The sequence below is a fragment of the Mastigoproctus giganteus genome, chromosome 3 (genome assembly GCF_048544385.1).
Source record: "Mastigoproctus giganteus isolate SK-2022 chromosome 3, ASM4854438v1, whole genome shotgun sequence".
NCBI lineage: Eukaryota > Metazoa > Arthropoda > Arachnida > Uropygi > Thelyphonidae > Mastigoproctus > Mastigoproctus giganteus.
In genome coordinates, this window is record NC_143577.1 from 145,037,181 (window position 1) to 145,058,359 (window position 21,179).

General features: G+C 38.7%; 1 protein-coding gene across 1 annotated transcript in view; it reads left to right on the forward strand.

The window, feature by feature from the left end:
* LOC150088304 (uncharacterized) overlaps positions 1-21,179 on the forward strand; it is a 134,652-nt gene that overhangs the window by 66,054 nt on the left and 47,419 nt on the right. The window contains exon 4 of the mRNA XM_090370692.1: positions 11,449-11,644. Within this exon, the coding sequence (XP_090226818.1) occupies positions 11,449-11,644 (196 nt within the window). The remainder of the gene's footprint in view (positions 1-11,448; positions 11,645-21,179) is intronic.

The window sequence follows — 21,179 nt, forward strand, 5'->3', positions numbered from 1 at the left end:
ACCTATTGGTAACTCTCTAGGAGGCTTCCGGATCAGCTAGTGTATAATCTTGCTACCTCTACTCTGCCAGATAGTGACAGGAGGGAGTCCGAGTAGTGTGTATGCGGGGAGCATTGTCGAGGCCACGTTATGTCAAGGATCTGGGTATATTCTTCCCACATGTACGCCATATCCAAAAATTTCATTACTTCATACAGCATGTCCCACCCACTTTTTCTTACTATTGAATACACCATGAATTGTCAAACTAATAGAACAAGCTTATCTGCGAAAAGATCTAAACCTCCCAAGGATTTCCTAATTCATTTCACAAATATACGTGGTCTCAATTCTAATCTCAACGATGTCCATTTCCACTTGCAGTCTGCCAAACCCCATGTACTTTTTCTGACAGAATCTCAGTTATCGGTTGATTCAACTACTGTTCATCTCAGATGCCCAAATTATTCGCTGTATGATTCCTTTCGCCTCAAAGGTGGTACTTGTGCATATGTCCGTTCTGATGTTCCCTGTCAGAGAATTGGCAATTTGGAATCTCCTCTCTTTGATCTTCTCTGGCTTAAAATCTCTCTACCTCATTGTGTCAAATTCATCTGTTGTCTCTACCGTTCTCCCAACTCCACTAATCACTTGGAGCTCTTTGACTTCCTCTCGTTGCAACTTGACTTTCTCCAGTCCAACTTTCCTAACAGTGAGGTAATTTTCCTTGGTGATTTTAATGTTCACAACTCCAGCTGGCTTCCGTTTTCTAGTCACACCGACCCAGCAGGTCGAGATGCTGAGGCTTTTGCAATTACTAATGACCTAGCACAGATTGTTCATTTACCTACAAGAATACCGGACAATCCGAATCATACAGCCAATACGCTTGATCTTTTTCTCACAAACAACCCTTCTAAGTACACGGTCGAAGTGAGAGGTCCTTTAGGCACTTCAGATCACAACTTGGTGATTGTCTCTTCTCCAATGGAACCTTTATCTCATGGCTATTCCCAACCTCGTGTTGTTTGGCATTACAAGAATGCAAAATGGGATGACCTGCGAGACTTCTTTTCTTCTTTTCCTTGGTCAGATTACTGTTTCAAAACTCCTGATGTCAACGTTTGCTCAGATCGTGTCAGTGAAATTATTCTTGCAGGAATGGAATCCTTTATCCCACACTCCACTTTAAAATCTCGTCCTTTATCTAAACCTTGGTTTTCCAATAAATGTGCTAAGGCTGTTCAAGAGAAGAATGTTGCATATCGTAATTGGCTTGTTTCTAATTCTTCAGTTTCATTTTCTGCCTACACCAAAGCTCGCAACAATTGCAAAGCAGTTATTAATCAGTCCAAACTAGAGTTTGAACAGGCTAAGAGTAGAAAACTTGCTTCTTGCCCTAATGGTAGCCGAGCATTCTGGTCTCTTGCCAAAGCTATTGGCCACAACTTTTGCCCATCTCTGCTTCCACCTCTGTCCAAACCAGATGGTTCTGTTGTCACTTCAGCCAAGGATAAAGCTGACCTGCTAGCATCCCATTTTTCTTCCAGCTCATGTATTAATGAACTTGGTAAAACACCTCCCACCATTCCCAACACGGTCCATTCAATGCCTCCTGTGGTCTTCCGTCAAAAGGATATCAGAAGGATTTTGATGAATCTTGATGCTAAGAAAGCTCCAGGTCCTGATGGTATTTCTCCACTTGTTCTCAATATCTGTGCTCCTGAACTTACTCCTATTCTTTGCCGCCTTTTTTCACTTTCTTATTCCAAAGGTGTTTTTCCTTCTGCTTGGAAATTTGCCCATATCCAGCCAGTTCCTAAAAAGGGTGACAAATCCCTCCCATCCAATTATCGTCCCATTGCAATTACTTCTACTCTTTCTAAAGTAATGGAGAAATCAATTAACCGCCAACTCTTAAACTACCTAGAAACCTTCCGTCTGATCAACGATCGCCAGTATGGATTCCGTCGGTGTCGATCCACTGGTGATATTCTGGCTTATGTTACCCATTTATGGACTACTTCAATGGAAAGGTTCGGTGAAACACAAGCAGTTGCTCTTGACATCTCAAAGGCTTTCGATCGTGTTTGGCATAAAGGTCTTCTAAACAAGCTTCCATCTTATGGTTTGCCAACTGTTTTTAGTAATTGGTTATCCAGTTTTCTCTCTGATCGCTCACTGAGGGTGATGGTAGATGGCTCTCTGTCTTCTAACTTCTCCACTAATGCCGGTGTCCCCCAAGGTTCAGTTCTTTCACCCACTCTTTTCCTCTTGTATATCAATGACCTTCTTCCATTGACTGGAAATCCTATCCATAGTTTTGCCGATGATAGCACATTGCATTCAACTTTCCATTTTGAGAAACCTTGCCCTGCTCAATCAGCTTCAACTTCTCGAAAATCTGCTACCAATTCCTTAAATGCCGATCTTCAGGTAATTCTCCAGTGGGGCAAAGACAACTTAGTTGATTTCAACCCTTCTAAAACTCAGTCTTGTCTTATATCTCGCAAAAAGGATTCTTCTGCTCCTATGCTTATCTTTAGTGACACTCCAATTTCTAGGCAAAAGGATATATCTCTTTTGGGGATTACCCTGACTTCTAATCTCTCTTGGCACAAGCACATTACAAATATTGCTTCCTCTGCATCTAAAAAACTTGGTTTTCTCTTTCGCTCTCAGCGTTACTTTTCTTCCAAACAGCTGCTCACTCTGTATAAATCGCAAATCCGCCCTGCCATGGAATATTGTTCCCACATTTGGGGTGGTGCCCCCAAAACCTCTCTCAGGCTTCTTGATTCCATTCAGAAGAGGGCAGTTAGGTTAATTAATGATTCATCTCTAACGGAGTCTCTCCACTCGCTTTCTCATAGACGTACTGTTTCTGCTGCATGCCTCTTCTACAGATATTTCCATGGGCACTGTTCTTCTGAATTGGCTTCTATAATTCCCGCTCTCTCTTTCAAAACAGTCCGAACACGTGCCGCCACCAGCCAACATCCATTTACTGTCCAACTTCAAACCCACAGAACCAACTTTTCATCTTCCTCATTTATTCATTCAACTGCCGTTTTCTGGAACAACCTTCCTTCATACGTATTTCCTGAAAATTACAATCTACAGAAGTTCAAGTCCAATGTCAACAAATATCTTCTTTCGTCTTCTCAACCTCCAACCCAAGCACGGTACTAAGTACTATAGGTTCTAATACCTCTCGTGTTTGGGGTTCACATAAAAAAAAAAAAAAATAAATAAATAAATTTTTCTAGAGCAACTGAGTTTTTCCTTGTTTATTTTGGTTTAAAAGTCTTTCTGTTAATTAGCTCTACTTTTTAAAAGTATAAAAGGAGAGCCAGAAAAAGGAAAGTACCTTTTTCTTTATTATATACAAACTGTACTAACTCCTACACTTGGCCACAAGTGGCACGGCTCCTGCCTCCCCATGGCGGGGCTGAGCCTGGGTGGAAAAGCCAATCCCCCAGGACGAAAAGGAGCTGAAATGGATAAAGAAAATTATCCAGCATTAGAGCCGCCGAGCTCAAATACCACAGATTGGTATAACTTGGACCAATGAAATGTGCAAAATAAGTGCTTAAAAAAAGATTTTTTTTTTTTTTTTTTTATGAGAACCCCAAACACGAGAGGTATTAGAACCTATAGTACTTAGTACCATGCTTGGGTTGGAGGTTGAGAAGACGAAAGAAGATATTTGTTGACATTGGACTTGAACTTCTGTAGATCGTAATTTTTAGGAAATACGTATGAAGGAAGGTTGTTCCAGAAAACGGCAGTTGAATGAATAAATGAGGAAGATGAAAAGTTGGTTCTGTGGGTTTGAAGTTGGACAGTAAATGGATGTTGGCTGGTGGCGGCACGTGTTCGGACTGTTTTGAAAGAGAGAGAGTGGGAATTATAGAAGCCAATTCAGAAGAACAGTGCCCATGGAAGTATCTGTAGAAGAGGCATGCAGCAGAAACAGTACGTCTATGAGAAAGCGAGTGGAGAGACTCTGTTAGAGATGAATCATTAATTAACCTAACTGCCCTCTTCTGAATGGAATCAAGAAGCCTGAGAGAGGTTTTGGGGGCACCACCCCAGATGTGGGAACAATATTCCATGGCAGGGCGGATTTGCGATTTATACAGAGTGAGCAGCTGTTTGGAAGAAAAGTAATGCCGAGAGCGAAAGAGAAAACCAAGTTTTTTAGATGCAGAGGAAGCAATATTTGTAATATGCTTGTGCCAAGAGAGATTAGAAGTCAGGGTAATCCCCAAAAGAGATATATCCTTTTGCCTAGAAATCGGAGTGTCACTAAAGATAAGCATAGGAGCAGAAGAATCCTTTTTGCGAGATATAAGACAAGACTGAGTTTTAGAAGGATTGAAATCAACTAAGTTGTCTTTGCCCCACTGGAGAATTACCTGAAGATCGGCATTTAAGGAATTGGCAGCAGATTTTAGAGAACTTGAAGCTGATTGAGCAGGACAAGGTTTCTCAAAATGGAAAGTTGAATGCAATGTGCTATCATCGGCAAAACTATGGATAGGATTTCCAGTCAATGGAAGAAGGTCATTGATATACAAGAGGAAAAGAGTGGGGGAAAGAACTGAACCTTGGGGGACACCGGCATTAGTGGAGAAGTTAGAAGACAGAGAGCCATCTACCATCACCCTCAGTGAGCGATCAGAGAGAAAACTGGATAACCAATTACTAAAAACAGTTGGCAAACCATAAGATGGAAGCTTGTTTAGAAGACCTTTATGCCAAACACGATCAAAAGCCTTTGAGATGTCAAGAGCAACTACTTGTGTTTCACCGAACCTTTCCATTGAATTAGTCCATAAATGGGTAACATAAGCCAGAATATCACCAGTGGATCGACACTGACGGAATCCATACTGGCGATCGTTGATCAGACAGAAGGTTTCTAGGTAGTTTAAGAGTTGGCGGTTAATTGATTTCTCCATTACTTTAGAAAGAGTAGAAGTAATTGGATGGGAGGGATTTGTCACCCTTTTTAGGAACTGGCTGGATATGAGCAAATTTCTAAGCAGAAGGAAAAACACCTTTGGAATAAGAAAGTGAAAAAAGGCGGCAAAGAATAGGAGTAAGTTCAGGAGCACAAGTTTTGAGAACAAGTGGAAAAATACCATCAGGACCTGGAGCTTTCTTAGCATCAAGAAAATCCTTCTGATATCCTTTTGACGGAAGACCACAGGAGGCATTGAATGGAGCGTGTTAGGAATGGTGGGAGGTGTTTTACCAAGATCATTAATACATGAGCTGGAAGAAAAATGGGATGCTAGCAGGTCAGCTTTATCCTTGGCTGAAGTGACAACAGAACCATCTGGTTTGGACAGAGGTGGGAGCAGAGATGGGCAAAAGTTGTGGCCAATAGCTTTGGCAAGAGACCAGAATGCTTGGCTACCATTAGGGCAAGAAGCAAGTTTTCTACTCTTAGCCTGTTCAAACTCTAGTTTGGACTGATTAATAACTGCTTTACAATTGTTGCGAGCTTTGGTGTAGGCAGAAAATGAAACTGAAGAATTAGAAACAAGCCAATTACGATATGCAACATTCTTCTCTTGGACAGCCTTAGCACATTTATTGGAAAACCAAGGTTTAGATAAAGGACGAGATTTTAAAGTGGAGTGTGGGATAAAGGATTCCATTCCTGCAAGAATAATTTCACTGACATGATCTGAGCAAACGTTGACATCAGAAGTTTTGAAACAGTAATCAGATCAAGGAAAAGAAGAAAAGAAGTCTCGCAGGTCATCCCATTTTCCATTCTTGTAATGCCAAACAATACGAGGTTGGGAATAGCCATGAGATAAAGGTTCCATTGGAGAAGAGACAATCACCAAGTTGTGATCTGAAGTGCCTAAAGGACCTCTCACTTCGACCTTGTACTTAGAAGGGTTGTTTGTGAGAAAAAGATCAAGCGTATTGGCTGTATGATTAGGATTGTCCGGTATTCTTGTAGGTAAATGAACAATCTGTGCTAGGTCATTAGTAATTGCAAAAGCCTCAGCATCTCGACCTGCAGGATCGGTGTGACTAGAAAATGGAAGCCAGCTGGAGTTGTGAACGTTAAAATCACCAAGGAAAATTACCTCACTGTTAGGAAAGTTAGACTGGAGAAAGTCGAGTTGCAAAGAGAGGAAGTCAAAGAGCTCCAATTGATTAGTGGAGTTGGGAGAACGGTAGAGACAACAGATGAATTTGACACAATGAGGTAGAGAGATTTTAAGCCAGAGAAGATCAAAGAGAGGAGATTCCAAATTGCCAAGTCTCTGACAGGGAATATCAGAACGGACATATGCACAAGTACCACCTTTGAGGCGAAAGGAATCATACAGCAAATAATTTGGACATCTGAGATGAGAAGTAGTTGAATCAACTGATAACTGAGATTCAGTCAGAAAAAGTACACGGTGTTTGGAAGACTGCAAGTGGAAATGGACATCGTTGAGATTGGAATTAAGACCACGTTTATTTGTGAAATGAATTAGGAAGTCCTTGGGAGGTTTAGATCTTTTCGCAGATAAGCTTGCTCTATTATTTTGACAATTCATGGTGTATTCAATAGTAAGAAAATGGTGCATGGAAGAAAATATGCCCACAGCATGTAAAAGGCTTCAAAGGATTTGAAAAGGGTGAATCATATGAAGAGGTTACAGATAAGATTGCAAAGGTTGCAGAGCTACTTAAGTTGAAGGTTGATGCCAAAGATGTGGAGTAGTTAATAGAGGAAGAAGAGAAGGAATTATCTAATGAAGAACTTATTGACTTGCAGGTAGCGATAGTGAAAGAAGAAAATACTGACGAAGCTCCAGATGAACGAAATGAGGAGCCGAGACTCTTCATCACCAGAGAAATGACGATGGCAATTTTGTGAAATTGCATTGGCAATGGCAAGGTTTGAGGAGATGGATCCTGGCAGTGAACGATTCTTAAAAGTTAAGATTCAAAAGGCTTTGAAGGATTTGAAAAAGATGAATCATATGAAGAGATAAGATTGTAAAGATTGCAGAGCTGCTTCAGTTGTAGGTTGATGCCAAAGACGTGGACGAGTTAATAGAGGAAGAAGAGAAGGAATTATCTAATGAAGAACTTATTGACCTGTAGGCAGCGATAGTGAAAGAAGAAAATACTAACGAAGCTCAAGATGAACCAATTGAGGAGCCAAGACGCTTTATCACCAGAGAGATGGCAATGGCATTTTGTGAAATTGCATTGGCAATGGCGAGGTTTGAGAAGATTAATCCTGACAGCAAACGATTCTTAAAAGTTAACAGAGGGATGAATGATATGCTTGCTTGCTACAAAGTAATCTGCCATGAAAAGAAAAAAAAACACCGTTCAGTCATCCATTAATATATTCTTTTGTAAGGTTGAGTGGCTGACCCCTTCTAAATTTCCAAGGCCCTCAACTTCCACATCAGCTGAAGATGTAGATTCTGGCAACGATGCTCAAGAGGTAAAACTTGTTAACATTATGCTTTTCTCTTTTTTTGTAATTTTATAATTTTGAATTTTTTTTAAATTTCACACTTTTGTAATTTTTCCTGTGCATGAGATAAAAAATTGAATAAATACAATAAATAATTCTATTTACATGTTCGTTGAACATTTCTTTTTTGATTCAATTAATTCAGCGAGCACAGTCGTGATTGCTACACAAGCATGGGTCAAATTCCGAGTTATGCATCGTTCCGCAGAGTGCAACCACCAAATAAGTCAGGGAGTTCCTGTATATAATTTTCATATACCTCTATATTTACATAACTGTATGTGATTTAGAAATCGCCTGATTTAGCATCAGATTGAAAGGATTGTTTAGTTATATTTCAAATGAGATTTATGCTAGTTTGTATTATAACAAACTAGCCTAACAAACCTTACATCATGAATAGTTTGTATTCACGATGTAAGGTTTCTTAGGCATGTTAGTAACTATTTCACTTTATGCCTATGTATGTATTTATTTAATAAAATATAAAACCATTCATTTTATATGGATATTCCTTTGCAAGTTGCTGGGGCTTTGAATAGATAAATGTCCAGTAAAATGAGTAAATCATGTATATGTAACTTGAGTAACTCAGGTTAACAGGAGGGACTGCTTCTACAGGGATGAGATGCACTTAAATAGAAAGGGCACAAGAATATTTGCTGATGCTAATCAGTAAATATTGATGTAAGTATTGCTATAACAAGTAAATACATGGGCTGTGTTAGGGTAACTGAGTGTAAGAACAGATGCATGTATTCTTCTGTGTACACCAATGCTAGGTTGATGAATTAAGTGCTGGTCATCAAAGGCAGATTGCTGGGTGCAGTGTCACACAGATATAAGGAATGCAGAATTGTAATTTGGGGAGTACAATGTGTACAGAAAGGATAGGAACGGAGGGCGAGTTGAGAAACTCATAATTTAAGGTTTGTTATTGTTAGTTATTTGGTTTTTAGAAACATTAGCAACTAAGGCCATATTGCTCCGGGATATGCGGTGGTCATTCCCTGACCTTTCCGCATCCTCCGTATTTGGTGGTGACGGGCTCGAACTCCGGTCTAATCAAGAAGTGTGTGCTACGCACAGCTGCTCCTTCCCACCTGGCTACGGAGGCGCCATAATTTAAGGCAGTGCATCCAGTTGACAAAGGTGGACAGTGCAATGTTGTGTATTGATGTGGGATTTACTTAAAGATGTAACTACCATCAGGGGTAAAGGGAAGGGTTTTTACTTTCTTAAAGGTGACAACAGTGGTCTCGGACATTTTTTAAATTCTATATAGTGAGAATAACTGATCATGTTGCCAACAGCAAATTCTAAATGGGAAGCATTCAAGGAAGTAATCTTGGAAGCTACTAGAATACTCTTCTAGGTTTAGGCTCAAATGGAAGTCAGATGAGCTAATGAGACTCATGGCAGAGAAGAAAAATGCATGAGATGCATATAAATTATGAGGGGCCACAAAAGCCTATGGTAGATATAAGTTAATCTGTAATGAAGTCACAAAGGAAGTTAGCCAAGCAAAGGCAGATTACGAGAAATCTTTGGCGATGAATGCAAAGAAAACCAACTAAGATTTCTTTATGTAAACTCTAGAAGGAAGGGGATGAATCAGATTGGTTCACTTGATATCGATGGTTCGACTGTTGATGATCCTGCTCAGGTAGCTGACAAACTGAATGAATATTTTACATCTACATTCACACATGAGGAATTCTGTAGGGAAGTGGAGTCCAAAAGTTTGTTTGTAGACTGGGGTTCGAGTCCGTCACCACCAAATACGGAGGATGCGGAAAGGTCAGGGAATGACCTCTGCATATCCCGGAGCAATATGGCTTTAGTTGCTAATGCTCCTAAAAACCAAATAACAAACATCCAAAAGTTTGTCAAACTCTTAACAAGGAACTAAATGATTTTGTAATAACTGAGAGCAAAGTAGAGGAGAAATTGTTGAAGTTACCTGCGGTGGACGGATCTATCCAGTTATATTAAGGGAGCAGCAAAGGAAGTAAGCAACTCCTTAGCCATAATAATGAGAGCATCTTTGGTTTCAGGGGGAGATCCTCAACAGCTAGAGAGAGATGTGCAAATGTATCCCCAATTCACAAAAGGGGAGGATAAAAGGGTGACACGAGTAATTACAGACCTGTTAGTTTTAACTTCTCTTCTGGGGAAAATAATGAAGCCACTGGTTTAAGAAGCATTGTAGGATCTTCCAGACAAGACTGCAGTTACAGTTCAGACAGAGCATGGGTTTGTTAAGGGGAAGTCTTGTCTGACCAATTTGATTGGATACTATTATGTGGTCACAAAGGAACTGGATGCAAAAAAGAATTTTGATATCATATACTTGGATTTCAGGAGAGCTTTTGATACTATTGCACACGGAAGACTGTTGTACAAATTGGAGCATTTTAGCATTATGGGCAAGTTGTTGCTATGGATAAAGGGATGGTTATGTGGGAGTAGCCAGAATGGTACCAATGGACATTACTCTTTGTCGACTAATGCTGTTAGGGGAGTTCTCCAAGGTTTGGTGTTGTGCCCATTGTTGTTTTCTGTATTTATCAGTGATATTGATCAAGGTATATGAGGTTTAATGTGAAAGTTTGTAGACAATATGAAGGTTGGCAGGGTTGTTAATGACAGTACGCTACTGCAACAGGATCTAGAAATGTTGGGCAGATGGGCTGAGAGGTGGCAACTGAAGTTTTAGATTGAGAAATGCAAAGTACTGTATACAGGTTGCAGTATCCCCAGAGTAACCTACCAACTGTGTGGTACTACACTCAGGTTAGTAAAGAATGAAAAGGACCCAGGAGTAATTGTGCCGTGAGATATGAAGTTTTCAGAGCAGTGTAGATGGGCTTCTAGAGCAGTGCATGGGGACTTGTCAGTGATATAGAGGAATTTTGTTAGCAGGGATAAGGTGGTGATTATCCCTTTGTATAAGGCAATGGTCAGGCCACACTCTGAATATTGCATACAGGTCTGGAGGCCTCATTTTAAGAAGGATGTAGAGCTGCTGGAATGGTACAGAGAAGGGCAATGAGATTGCTGTGGGGAACAAAGATTTGCTCTTACGAAGAAATGCTGCTTAAGTTTTGCAAATTAGTGTCTGGAGACTTGGCGCCTGCAAGGTGATCTGATTGAGGCTGATCTCATCCAGGTGACCTTAATGGTTTGAGCAAGCTCAGTGCTGATGGGATTCTCCCTCTTGTTCAGATTCAGCACTTGAGGGGGTATGAATTCAAATTGAGGAAAGACAGTTGTAGAATAGATGTGTATTAATTTGCATTTAGCCAACAGGCAGTTGATTGCTGGAACAAACTGCCATATGTCTTTCTGGAAGTAGATAGCTTAAATAAATTCAAGGAAGAACTGGACAAACTTTTGAGGCAAATGGATGGGTGAAATGGGAAGGTTTTTTTTTTTTTTGGTTGGTACTGTATATGCTTGCATTGTTGTATCATATGCATTCAAATAATGCTAATATCCATTATTATTTCATTATCAGTTTACAACTTATTTTGTTTGAGTTTGACTGAGCCAAATGTTTTCATTTTTTGAGAGCTAATTAGTGGCCAAATAATAATGTTATAGGAATACTATGTTAAATAACAATAAATATAGTAAAGGGACTGGAATACTTAACTTTGTCATCAGGTATACATCAGATACAAAAAAAAAAAAAACTTACCAAACTGGACATTCTTAAAAGAAATGTTCATTCACTAAAAGAATAACACACTCAGAAAAAGGAACAAATGAGCTATTCATTTTGATTGGACTTTTATCTGCTCCAAACTCTCCTATCGAATAGAAGAGAATGTTCATATAAGAAGAATGGATTTATATTATTTTTTATTATTAATAATATAATATAAATCAGCCAGACGTCTAAATTATATACATTCATCTAAATTATAGTGTTGATTTTTCTATTGCAGATTTTTCTTGACTACAAAGAGGACTTTACCATCTGGAACTCATATGTGGATTTTTACTAATGAGGACTTTATTATTAATGACGAGATTTCATTTGAATCCAAGAGTTTAACTTCTCTTTTGGAAGATGATGCTTTACATATATATATAAAAAGTGGTATCTTATACAAAAAGAGCAGAGATGTTGCTGTTGTATTAGTAAGTATACTATACCAGTGCATTAATCATATGCTAGAATTACAGTAGGCCCTTGATTTAATGGACTAACTGGGGGAAGGGGTGGCCACTATTGCCGAAAGTCCATTAAATTGAATGTATTTTAAAAGCATATTAATAATGAACTTCAATGTAGAGGATGTATTAAAATGTTATAATGTATAAATATAGTGCAAATGCATCAGGAATACATAGCTATATCTGAATAAATCAGATTATTAATAAAACGGCATCGTTTTAAGTTATATCTCATTAGTTGATATAACTTAAATATAACTTGAGTCTAAATGTTAACTTAAATATAACTTGAGTCTAAATGTTATAATGTATAAATATGAATAAAATATTATTATAATGTGCTTTAAGTAATTTATGCAAGACACCTTTTTTTTTTTTTTATGTAAACCCCAAACACGAGAGGTATTAGAACCTATAGTACTTAGTACCGTGCTTGGGTTGGAGGTTGAGAAGACGAAAGAAGATATTTGTTGACATTGGACTTGAACTTCTGTAGACCGTAATTTTCAGGAAATACGTAGGAAGGAAGGTTGTTCCAGAAAACGGCAGTTGAATGAATAAACGAGGAAGATGAAAGGTTGGTTCATTGAGTTTGAAGTTGGACAGTAAATGGATATTGGCTGGTGGCGGTACGTGTTTGGACTGTTTTGAAAGAGAGAGCAGGAATTATAGAAGCCAATTCAAAAGAACAGTGCCCATGGAAGCATCTGTAGAAGAGGCATGCAACAGAAACAGTACATCTATGAGACAGCGAGTGGAGATGTTAGATTAATGACTCATCTCTGTTAGAGATGAGTTATTAATTAACCTAACTTTCCTCTTCTGAGTGGAATCTAGAAACCTGAGAAAGGTTTTGGGGGCACCGACCCAGATGTGGGAACAATATTCCATGGTATGGCAGATTTGCGATTTGTAGAGAGTGAACAGCTGTATGGAAGAAAAGTAATGCCGAGAGCGAAAGAGAAAACCAAGTTTTTTAGATGCAGAGGAAGCAATATTTGTAGTCAGGGTGATCCCTAAAAGAGATATATCAACTTGCCTAGAAATCAGAATGTCACTTTGATAAGCATAGGAGCAGAAGAATCCCTTTTGTGAGATATAAGACAAGACTGAGTTTTAGAATGGTTGAAATCAACTAAGTTGTCTTTGCCCCACTGGAGAATTACCTGAAGATCGGCATTTAAGGAATTGGTAGCAGATTTTCGAGAAGTTGAAGCTGATTGAGCAGGACAAGGTTTCTCAAAATGGAAAGTTGAATGCAATGCGCTATCATCGGTAAAACTATGGATAGGATTTCCAGTCAATGGAAGAAGGTCATTGATATACAAGAGGAAAAGAGTGGGGGAAAGAACTGAACCTTGGGGGACACCGGCATTAGTGGAGAAGTTAGAAGACAGAGAGCCATCTACCATCACCCCCAGTGAGTGATCAGAGAGAAAACTGGATAACCAATTACTAAAAACAGTTGGCAAACCATAAGATGGAAGCTTGTTTAGAAGACCTTTATGCCAAACACGATCGAAAGCCTTTGAGATGTCAAGAGCAACTACTTGTGTTTCACCATACCTTTCCATTGAATTAGTCCATAAATGGGTAACATAAGCGAGAATATCACCAGTGGATCGACACTGGCGGAATCCATAGTGGCGATCGTTGATCAGACGGAAGGTTTCTAGGTAGTTTAAGAGTTGGTGGTGAATTGATTTCTCCATTACTTTAGAAAAAGTAGAAGTAATTGCAATGGGACGATAATTGGATGGGAGGGATTTGTTGCCCTTTTTAGGAACTGGCTGGATAAGAGCAAATTTCCAAGCAGAAGGAAAAACACCTTTGGAATAAGAAAGTGAAAAAAATCGGCCAAAAATAGGAGTAAGTTCAGGAGTACAGGTTTTCAGAACAAGTGGAGAAATACTATCAGGACCTGGAGCTTTCTTAGCATCAAGATTCATCAAAATCCTTCTGACATCTTTTTGACGGAAGACCACAGGAGGCATTGAATGGAGCGTGTTGGGAATGGTGGGAGGTGTTTTACCTAGATCATTAATACATGAGTTGGAAGAAAAATGGGATGCTAGCAGGTCGGCTTCATCCTTGGCTGAAGTGACAACAGAACCATCTAGTTTGGACAGAGGTGGGAGCAGAGATGGGCAAAAGTAGTTGCCAATAGCTTTGGCAAGAGACCAGAATGCTTGGCTACCATTAGGGCAAGAAGCAAGTTTTCTACTCTTAGCCTGTTCAAGCTCTAGTTTGGACTGATTAATAACTGCTTTACAATTGTTGTGAGCTTTGGTGTAGGCAGAAAATAAAACTGAAGAATTAGAAACAAGCCAATTATGATATGCAACATTTTTCTCTAAAACATCTATTAAAAATATAAAAATAAATTTACGACAGGAACCAAACTGTATTTTAATTAAACACATCAAAAACTATACAATGTAACTAATGGAGTGTGTCCACCACTTTTTTTTTCTTTCTTAAAGCTCACACAAAGTTGTTTTCAATGTGAACATTAGTTTTTTCATTTAAATCCATTTCAGAGGGAAAAAAAAACTTTAAAATTCTTAAACTCTGTTAAATAAAAAACAAAAAAATGTTAAAAAAAGATACGTAATATTCAATATTGATATTAACTTAATTGAAAGAATCATAGTTAGAGTCAGAAATTGTTTGTTTGTTATTTGGTTTTTAGGAGCATTAGCAACTAAGGCCATATTGTTCCGGGATATGCGGTGATCATTCCCTGACCTTTCCGCACTCCGTATTTGGTGATGACGGGCTCGAACCCCGGTCTAATCAAGAAGCGTGTGCTACGCACTGCTGCTCCTTCCCACCTGGCTACGGAGGCGCCAAAGAGTCAGAAATAACTGTCATATGGAGGGAGAGGCATTAATTCCTTGCTGGTTATAGGGTTCTGGTGAAACAAGTCCAGTTGATGAAATGGTTTTGAAGAAATCATCAAGCTTCAGTTGCCTTACACCTTGATGCTGCTTCCTTATTACTGTAGATTGAAATTCTCTAAAATGTTCATAATAAGGAAGCACATCAGGGTCTGGTGATGATTCAATATGATTTATGATGTCATTCATACATTGTCTTATAACAGACAATTTAGAATAAGGTGCAACTGATTCTTCGTCTTTGTCATCATCATTGTGCTTTTGTTCTCCATGAAGAACATTTTCCGCAATCTCTACCTCAGAAAAAATTTGATAGCCCGGATCACCTTCATCACTTTTGAGCCACTGTTTTACATTTTTGTTGCCAGCCCTCAGAAAAGTATCCCGAAAATTAGACGTCTCAACTCCCTGAAAGTCCATTTCAGGTTCTGCGTTGTACAGTAACTTCTTCCGAGCATTGGCCAAGGTAGTAATCTTCATGTCTTTCCACGCAGCTGCTACATTTAAGATAGCAGATCTGATGTAAATTTTTCAGTGCCTCTTGTATATTCTTCTGCGTCTTCTGTTTCTTACAAAACAACCATCACCTCTTCCAAAAACTTCTTCTTATACAACCTCTTACATGCAACGATTACACCCTGATCCATTAGCTGTATCAGTGAAGTAGTGTTAGGAGGCAGAAAAACACACTTAATTCTCCCATCCCTGATAACTAACCTCTCAGCAGTAAGGTGAGCAGGTGCATTATTTAGCAGTAAAACAGCGTTTATTTCGTGAGAAGGAATTTTCAGCACATCTGTGATCATCGCACATCAGGAATAAAATGGTTAAAGAACTATTCACAGAAAATATCCATTGTAAACCAGGCAATTTTTGAGTGGGAATATATTACTGGTAACTGGTTCATTAAATCCTTTAAAGCATGAGGTTTTTTTGCCTTACCAACTACCATAGGCTTAAGCCGATGCAAGCCATCAACATTTGCACAAAATAAAACTTAAATTTGCTCATTTTTAGCTTACAACCAGGGGTGCTTGTTTCATGCTTATAAGCCTGGGTATTTTCAGGAATAGCACGATAAAACAGCATTATAAAGCTGTGATAAAATGAGGCCCTCATTTTTAATGAGGTCATTTAGATATTTTCTGAAAGCCTCAACTTGTTATACATCTGCACCTAAAGATTCAACAATGGTACTTTTATTAACAATGCCATAGCACTTTTGAAAATGCCACAGCCATCCATCACTGCCCTGAAATTTTAGGTCCATGCTATTCGCAAATTTCTTTAGGAGAGAAATTTTGTCTGGTAAATCTGAAGTCCGTTAAATCGAGGGCCTACTGTATTTTGTTTTTAGTTATACGAAACTTGTAGTTAATCTGGTCAACATCATTATCTGATGTATGAAGCCTCGCCACCATGCCCTGCCCATGTACTTCTCTCCATTGTTGATTTCACTCCAATTTACTCCCCTCTTAATGACATCGGCCTTTATCATGTCCTGCCACATCATTCTTGGTCTACCCCTTGGTCTTTTGTCCCTTAATTGTAAATCAAACATTCTTCTTGGCAAACTCCTCGTGGTCATCCTCTTGATATATCCAAGCCATTTCAAACGGGACCTTTCAATCCTATTCTGGAGTTTTTCAACCTGAATTCTCTCCCTAATCACACATTTCTTGATTTTTGTCTTTCCGGCTATGCTCCTCACAAATCTCATTTCTGTACCCTGTATTCTACTTTCATCCTTTTTCCTAGTTCAAGTTTCCGATACATATGTCACAATTGGTACATAATAGGTCTGATATATAGCCTTCTTACACTTCAGTGGTATGTTCCTGTTCCAGATCAGATCGCTTGTCTGCCTATAGAAATTCCTGCCCACTTGTATCCTCTACTTATTTCTTCATCTATCATTCCAGTCTTTGTAATGCTGCTTCATAGATACTTAAAAGTTTTTAACAATTTTTAGCTCTTTCCTTACCATCGTAATGTATCTGTCAGGCTCACCACTCCTCTTTAGAACCATTACTTCACTTTTCTCCTGACTGAAAACTGGTCCAGATTCATTGGCCATACTAGCCCACTTATCAGCATGCCATTGCACTTGTTCCCTGCTCTCTCCTCATATGCAGAGGTCATCTGTGAAGAGCATGACTTTTATCTGATGTTGTCCAAGTTGTTTCACCACTATACATTGTACATCATTCATGACAGCTATGTCCTGTCACCACCAGGTGACAGGACATCTCCTTCCCTCAAACCTGATGTATTTTGAAGCTCTCCAACCCCATCACTGTTCTTACCTTTCCCACTGTGTTGGTGTACATATTCTTAATTCTCTCCACAAGATGTTCCTCTATCACCAAGTTTCTCAAAACCTCCCACACTTTCTTCATGGCATCAAATGCTTTCTTTATTTAAAAAAATGCCATCCATAATTCTTTGTGTTCATAACATTTTCCATCAGTTGCCTGATGCAGAAAATTAGATCCACCGTCAATCTGCCAGGCCTAAAGCCATACTGTTCCTCGGCCATCCTATTTTCAGTCGTTCCTCTTACCTTCTGCTCTAACACTCTCTCGTACAGCTTACTCACATGTGATGTTAGTGTGATGCCTCTATAATTTGAACACTTCTTCCTGTTTCCCTTCTTGAACAATAGGATGATCAAACCTTCTTTCCAGTCCTGCGGCACCTGTCTTATCCCAGATCTTGCAGAACATTCTGTACATCCACACTATTTCTGCCTCGCCCGTAGCCTTCAGCATCTGTCTGTTTATATCATCTATACTAGCAGACTTAACTGGCTTCATATATTTCCATGCCTGCATTACATCATTCCACGTCAAGTCTGTGGTCTCTCTCCATATCTTCTCTTTCATCCCCTCTTTTATGATCAACCTACCTTTGTCCCTTTTGCTGGTTGTCCTGCACGTTCAAAATAATTCCATTTTTCTCTTATCTCTTCATCCTTGGTTATTAGGTTCTCATTCTCATCCATCAAGTATTTGCTCTGCTCACCATGTCTTCTCCTATTCCTCACCATATCATACAGCATCTTTTTATTACCATCGATATATCGTAGAGTTTCACTCCATTCTTCCAACCACACTTTTTTCTCCTTGTTAACTATCCTCTTGACCTTTCTCTTCACGGTTTCATATCTCTCTTTATTCTCATCATTTCTGTTCTGGAAGTAGGTCCTGAATGCATTATTGTTTTTCACAGCCTCTCTCATTCCACCATGGGATTTTTTTCTATCTCCTTCTATTGCTTGTCCTTCTGCATACCTGCTCTGTCAGTCTTACTATGCAGTCTTTGAATGCTTTCCATTCTGGTAGAGTAAATCATCTTATCAGAAACATAAACTGAATACCACAAGTAGGGCTCTTTCTTACTCTTTAAAATAAATTTAAACACCATTCATTTTTTTTATATCATTTGTTGATACGCCCTTTATATTTCTTAGTAGCCAACTATTTCTTTTATGAAAGTAATACTGTAAGTGGCTGAAACTAGAGGAGCGGTCAGCAACATAGATTCACCACATTATGACTGACCTACTAAAAATGCAGTCATTCACAATTAATATTGTGTTAACCGTGCAATGAGCTACTCCATTTTTATTATCTTGTAAGTATTTAGTGTACAAGATACCATTCATTTTGTATCTTGTAAGTATTTAGTTGATTTATATAATTTAATTTCCTATACAAGTTGACCCTCACTAATTTGGTTCCACTGCTTATTCGGACATAATTTCTGGAACGTAATTTCAAATTTCCTGGGTCGACGCACCAACCTGCCACCGCTGTTTTGGTGGCATTGGCTGCAGCATCAGCTGTTGGTGCGAACTCATAAACACTGGCAAGCCATTCCTACTTGTTTTTCTGCATTTATTATTATAACCTGCTCACATTTAACCCCACCCATGGTCCCAGTGCATAAAGGAAGTGTTTCTCGTGGTGTAAAGGGCAAACATCATACATTGTCCATAACAGATAAAGTTGAACTTTTGAAAAAACTCGACAGCGGTGTATGTCTTTGAGAAGTTTAACTCTGCTTAGTTGTAAATTTCAGCAATTTCTCTCAGTTCCTCTTATTTTAGTAATTTTCTTTTAGCCATTCCTTTTCAGATTTTTTTTTTTTTTTTTTTTTTTACAACACACTTGTATAAACTTGTGGAAAAACAACACACAATACGATGAATAATAATATAATTCATTAGCGCAGTGTATTCACTGCGCTAACAAACTTGTTTTTACAAAATCTCTAACGATACTGACAAACTTATTGTGACATTTGAGAGTTTATTTGATCGCAATTAGTTTTATTGCAGTGTTCGCCACGCATGCAATAAACTAATCACAAACGACCTTCATATGTGTGCCGGTAATAGCGTCACACGTATGTGGCCGACACGGCTTCTCAAGAAATAAAGTAACCTACTGGGCCACATGTGTGACACTAAAAAAGACTTTTTTTGATATTTTAAGCAAGAAAACGACAACACTGACATTACAATATTTATTTTAGAATTACTAATAAAATTATTTGCTAAATATTTTTTGGCTGCTGGGGAACTTTTTTCTTAAACTAGCTTAGCAGTCAATGTTGTTAAAGGTTGGATGAGGTGGTTAGCTGTTAGGTAAACTGTATGTGCTAATCTAACTACTGGTGATCCAGAAAACTTACTAATGTGGCACCTCACAGGTCCCAACGCTGCCAGATTAGTGATAGTCGACCTGTACTAAGATAGTGGGTCCATTACTAAGATCAGAGATGTTACAAAGGAAATCTTACCGACTCAGTCCATTCTCTTTTCAGAACTTATAAATTCAGAAGTTATACTGTGACTTCTGAATTTATATATATGTTCTGCAGAATAATTTTTATAATACTCGATAGTTTTGGTTTGCTGCACATTGACATATGCTGTCTTCAGCTGTGAGGTATGAATTTTTATACTTTTATATATTTATACTTTTAGGGTAATATTAACCCTGCAGTTATAGCACTAAAACTGAGAGGTCTAACTTGAAAATAATGAACCTATGTTAACTGTTGGTTGAAGATAAAAATCTTCAATCATCACTTAATGAAATATCTTCTGTACCTTCCTAAATATGGACTGTGCTATTACTATTCAAAAACCATTCTATTTGGTATGGGTATTAATTTTTTTTTTTGTTGTTTTCTCACAGTTATGGAATTAGAATCTTTGTTAGAGCGAGTGCTATCATGTTTATTACAACTTAATTCACAATATAGTGTGGAAACCGTGATTGTTCTGCTATGAAATATTTCTTGCATGCTTATTGTATGCTGTTTCTGTTTCCATCTAGTTTAAAATATATTTGGCCTTTAAGTCATATATTACTGTTTATGAGAATAAAAAGCACAGACCTCTCAGCCTGGTTTGTGCTTGTTAACGGGAGAGACTGCTTCTACAGGAATGGGATACACTTAAATAGAAAGGGTGCAAGAATATTTGCTGATGCTATCGAGGCAGAGTTGGGTGGGTCGGAAAACTGCTATCTTGGGGGGGATACATGGACTAATAGATTAATGGTAGCCGCTGGCAGAGATGAAAGTGATTCTTGCACTGCTTCTATTGGAATCCAATTGAGCAGCAGCCTGGAAAGCAAGGCAATGGGGCATTCCAGGACTGCTGGGAGTCATAGTGGAACAAGTAAATACAGGGGCTTTCTTAGGGAAACTAAGAGTAGAAACAAGTGCATTCACTTTCTTATTCCAATGGTGTTTTTCCTTCTGCTTGGAAATTTGCTCATATCCAGCCAGTTCCTAAAAAGGGTGACAAATCTCTCCCATCCAATTATCGTCCCATTGCAATTACTTCTACTCTTTCTAAAGTAATGGAGAAATCAATTAACCGCCAACTCTTAAACTACCTAGAAACCTTCCATCTGATCAACGATCGCCAGTATGGATTCCGTCAGTGTCGATCCACTGGTGATATTCTGGCTTATGATACCCATTTATGGACTAATTCAATGGAAAGGTTTGGTGAAACACAAGTAGTTGCTTGACATCTCAAAGGCTTTCGATCGTGTTTCGCATAAAGGTCTTCTAAACAAGCTTCCATCTTATGGTTTGCCAACTGTTTTTAGTAATTGGTTATCCAGTTTTCTCTCTGATCGCTCACTGAGGGTGATGGTAGATGGCTCTCTGTCTTCTAACTTCTCCACCAATGCTGGTGTCCCCCAAGGTTCAGTTCTTTCCCCCACTCTTTTCCTCTTGTATATCAATGACCTTCTTCCATTGACTGGAAATCCTATCCATAGTTTTGCCGATGATAGCACATTGCATTCAACTTTCCATTTTCAGAAACCTTGTCCTGCTCAATCAGCTTCAACATCTCGAAAATCTGCTACCAATTCCTTAAATGCCGATCTTCAGGTAATTCTCCAGTGGGGCAAACACAACTTAGTTGATTTCAACCCTTCTAAAACTCAGTCTTGTCTATATCTCGCAAAAGGATTCTTCTGCTCCTATGCTTATCTTTAGTGACACTCCGATTTCTAGGCAAAATGATATATCTCTTTTGGGGATTACCCTGACTTCTAATCTCTCTT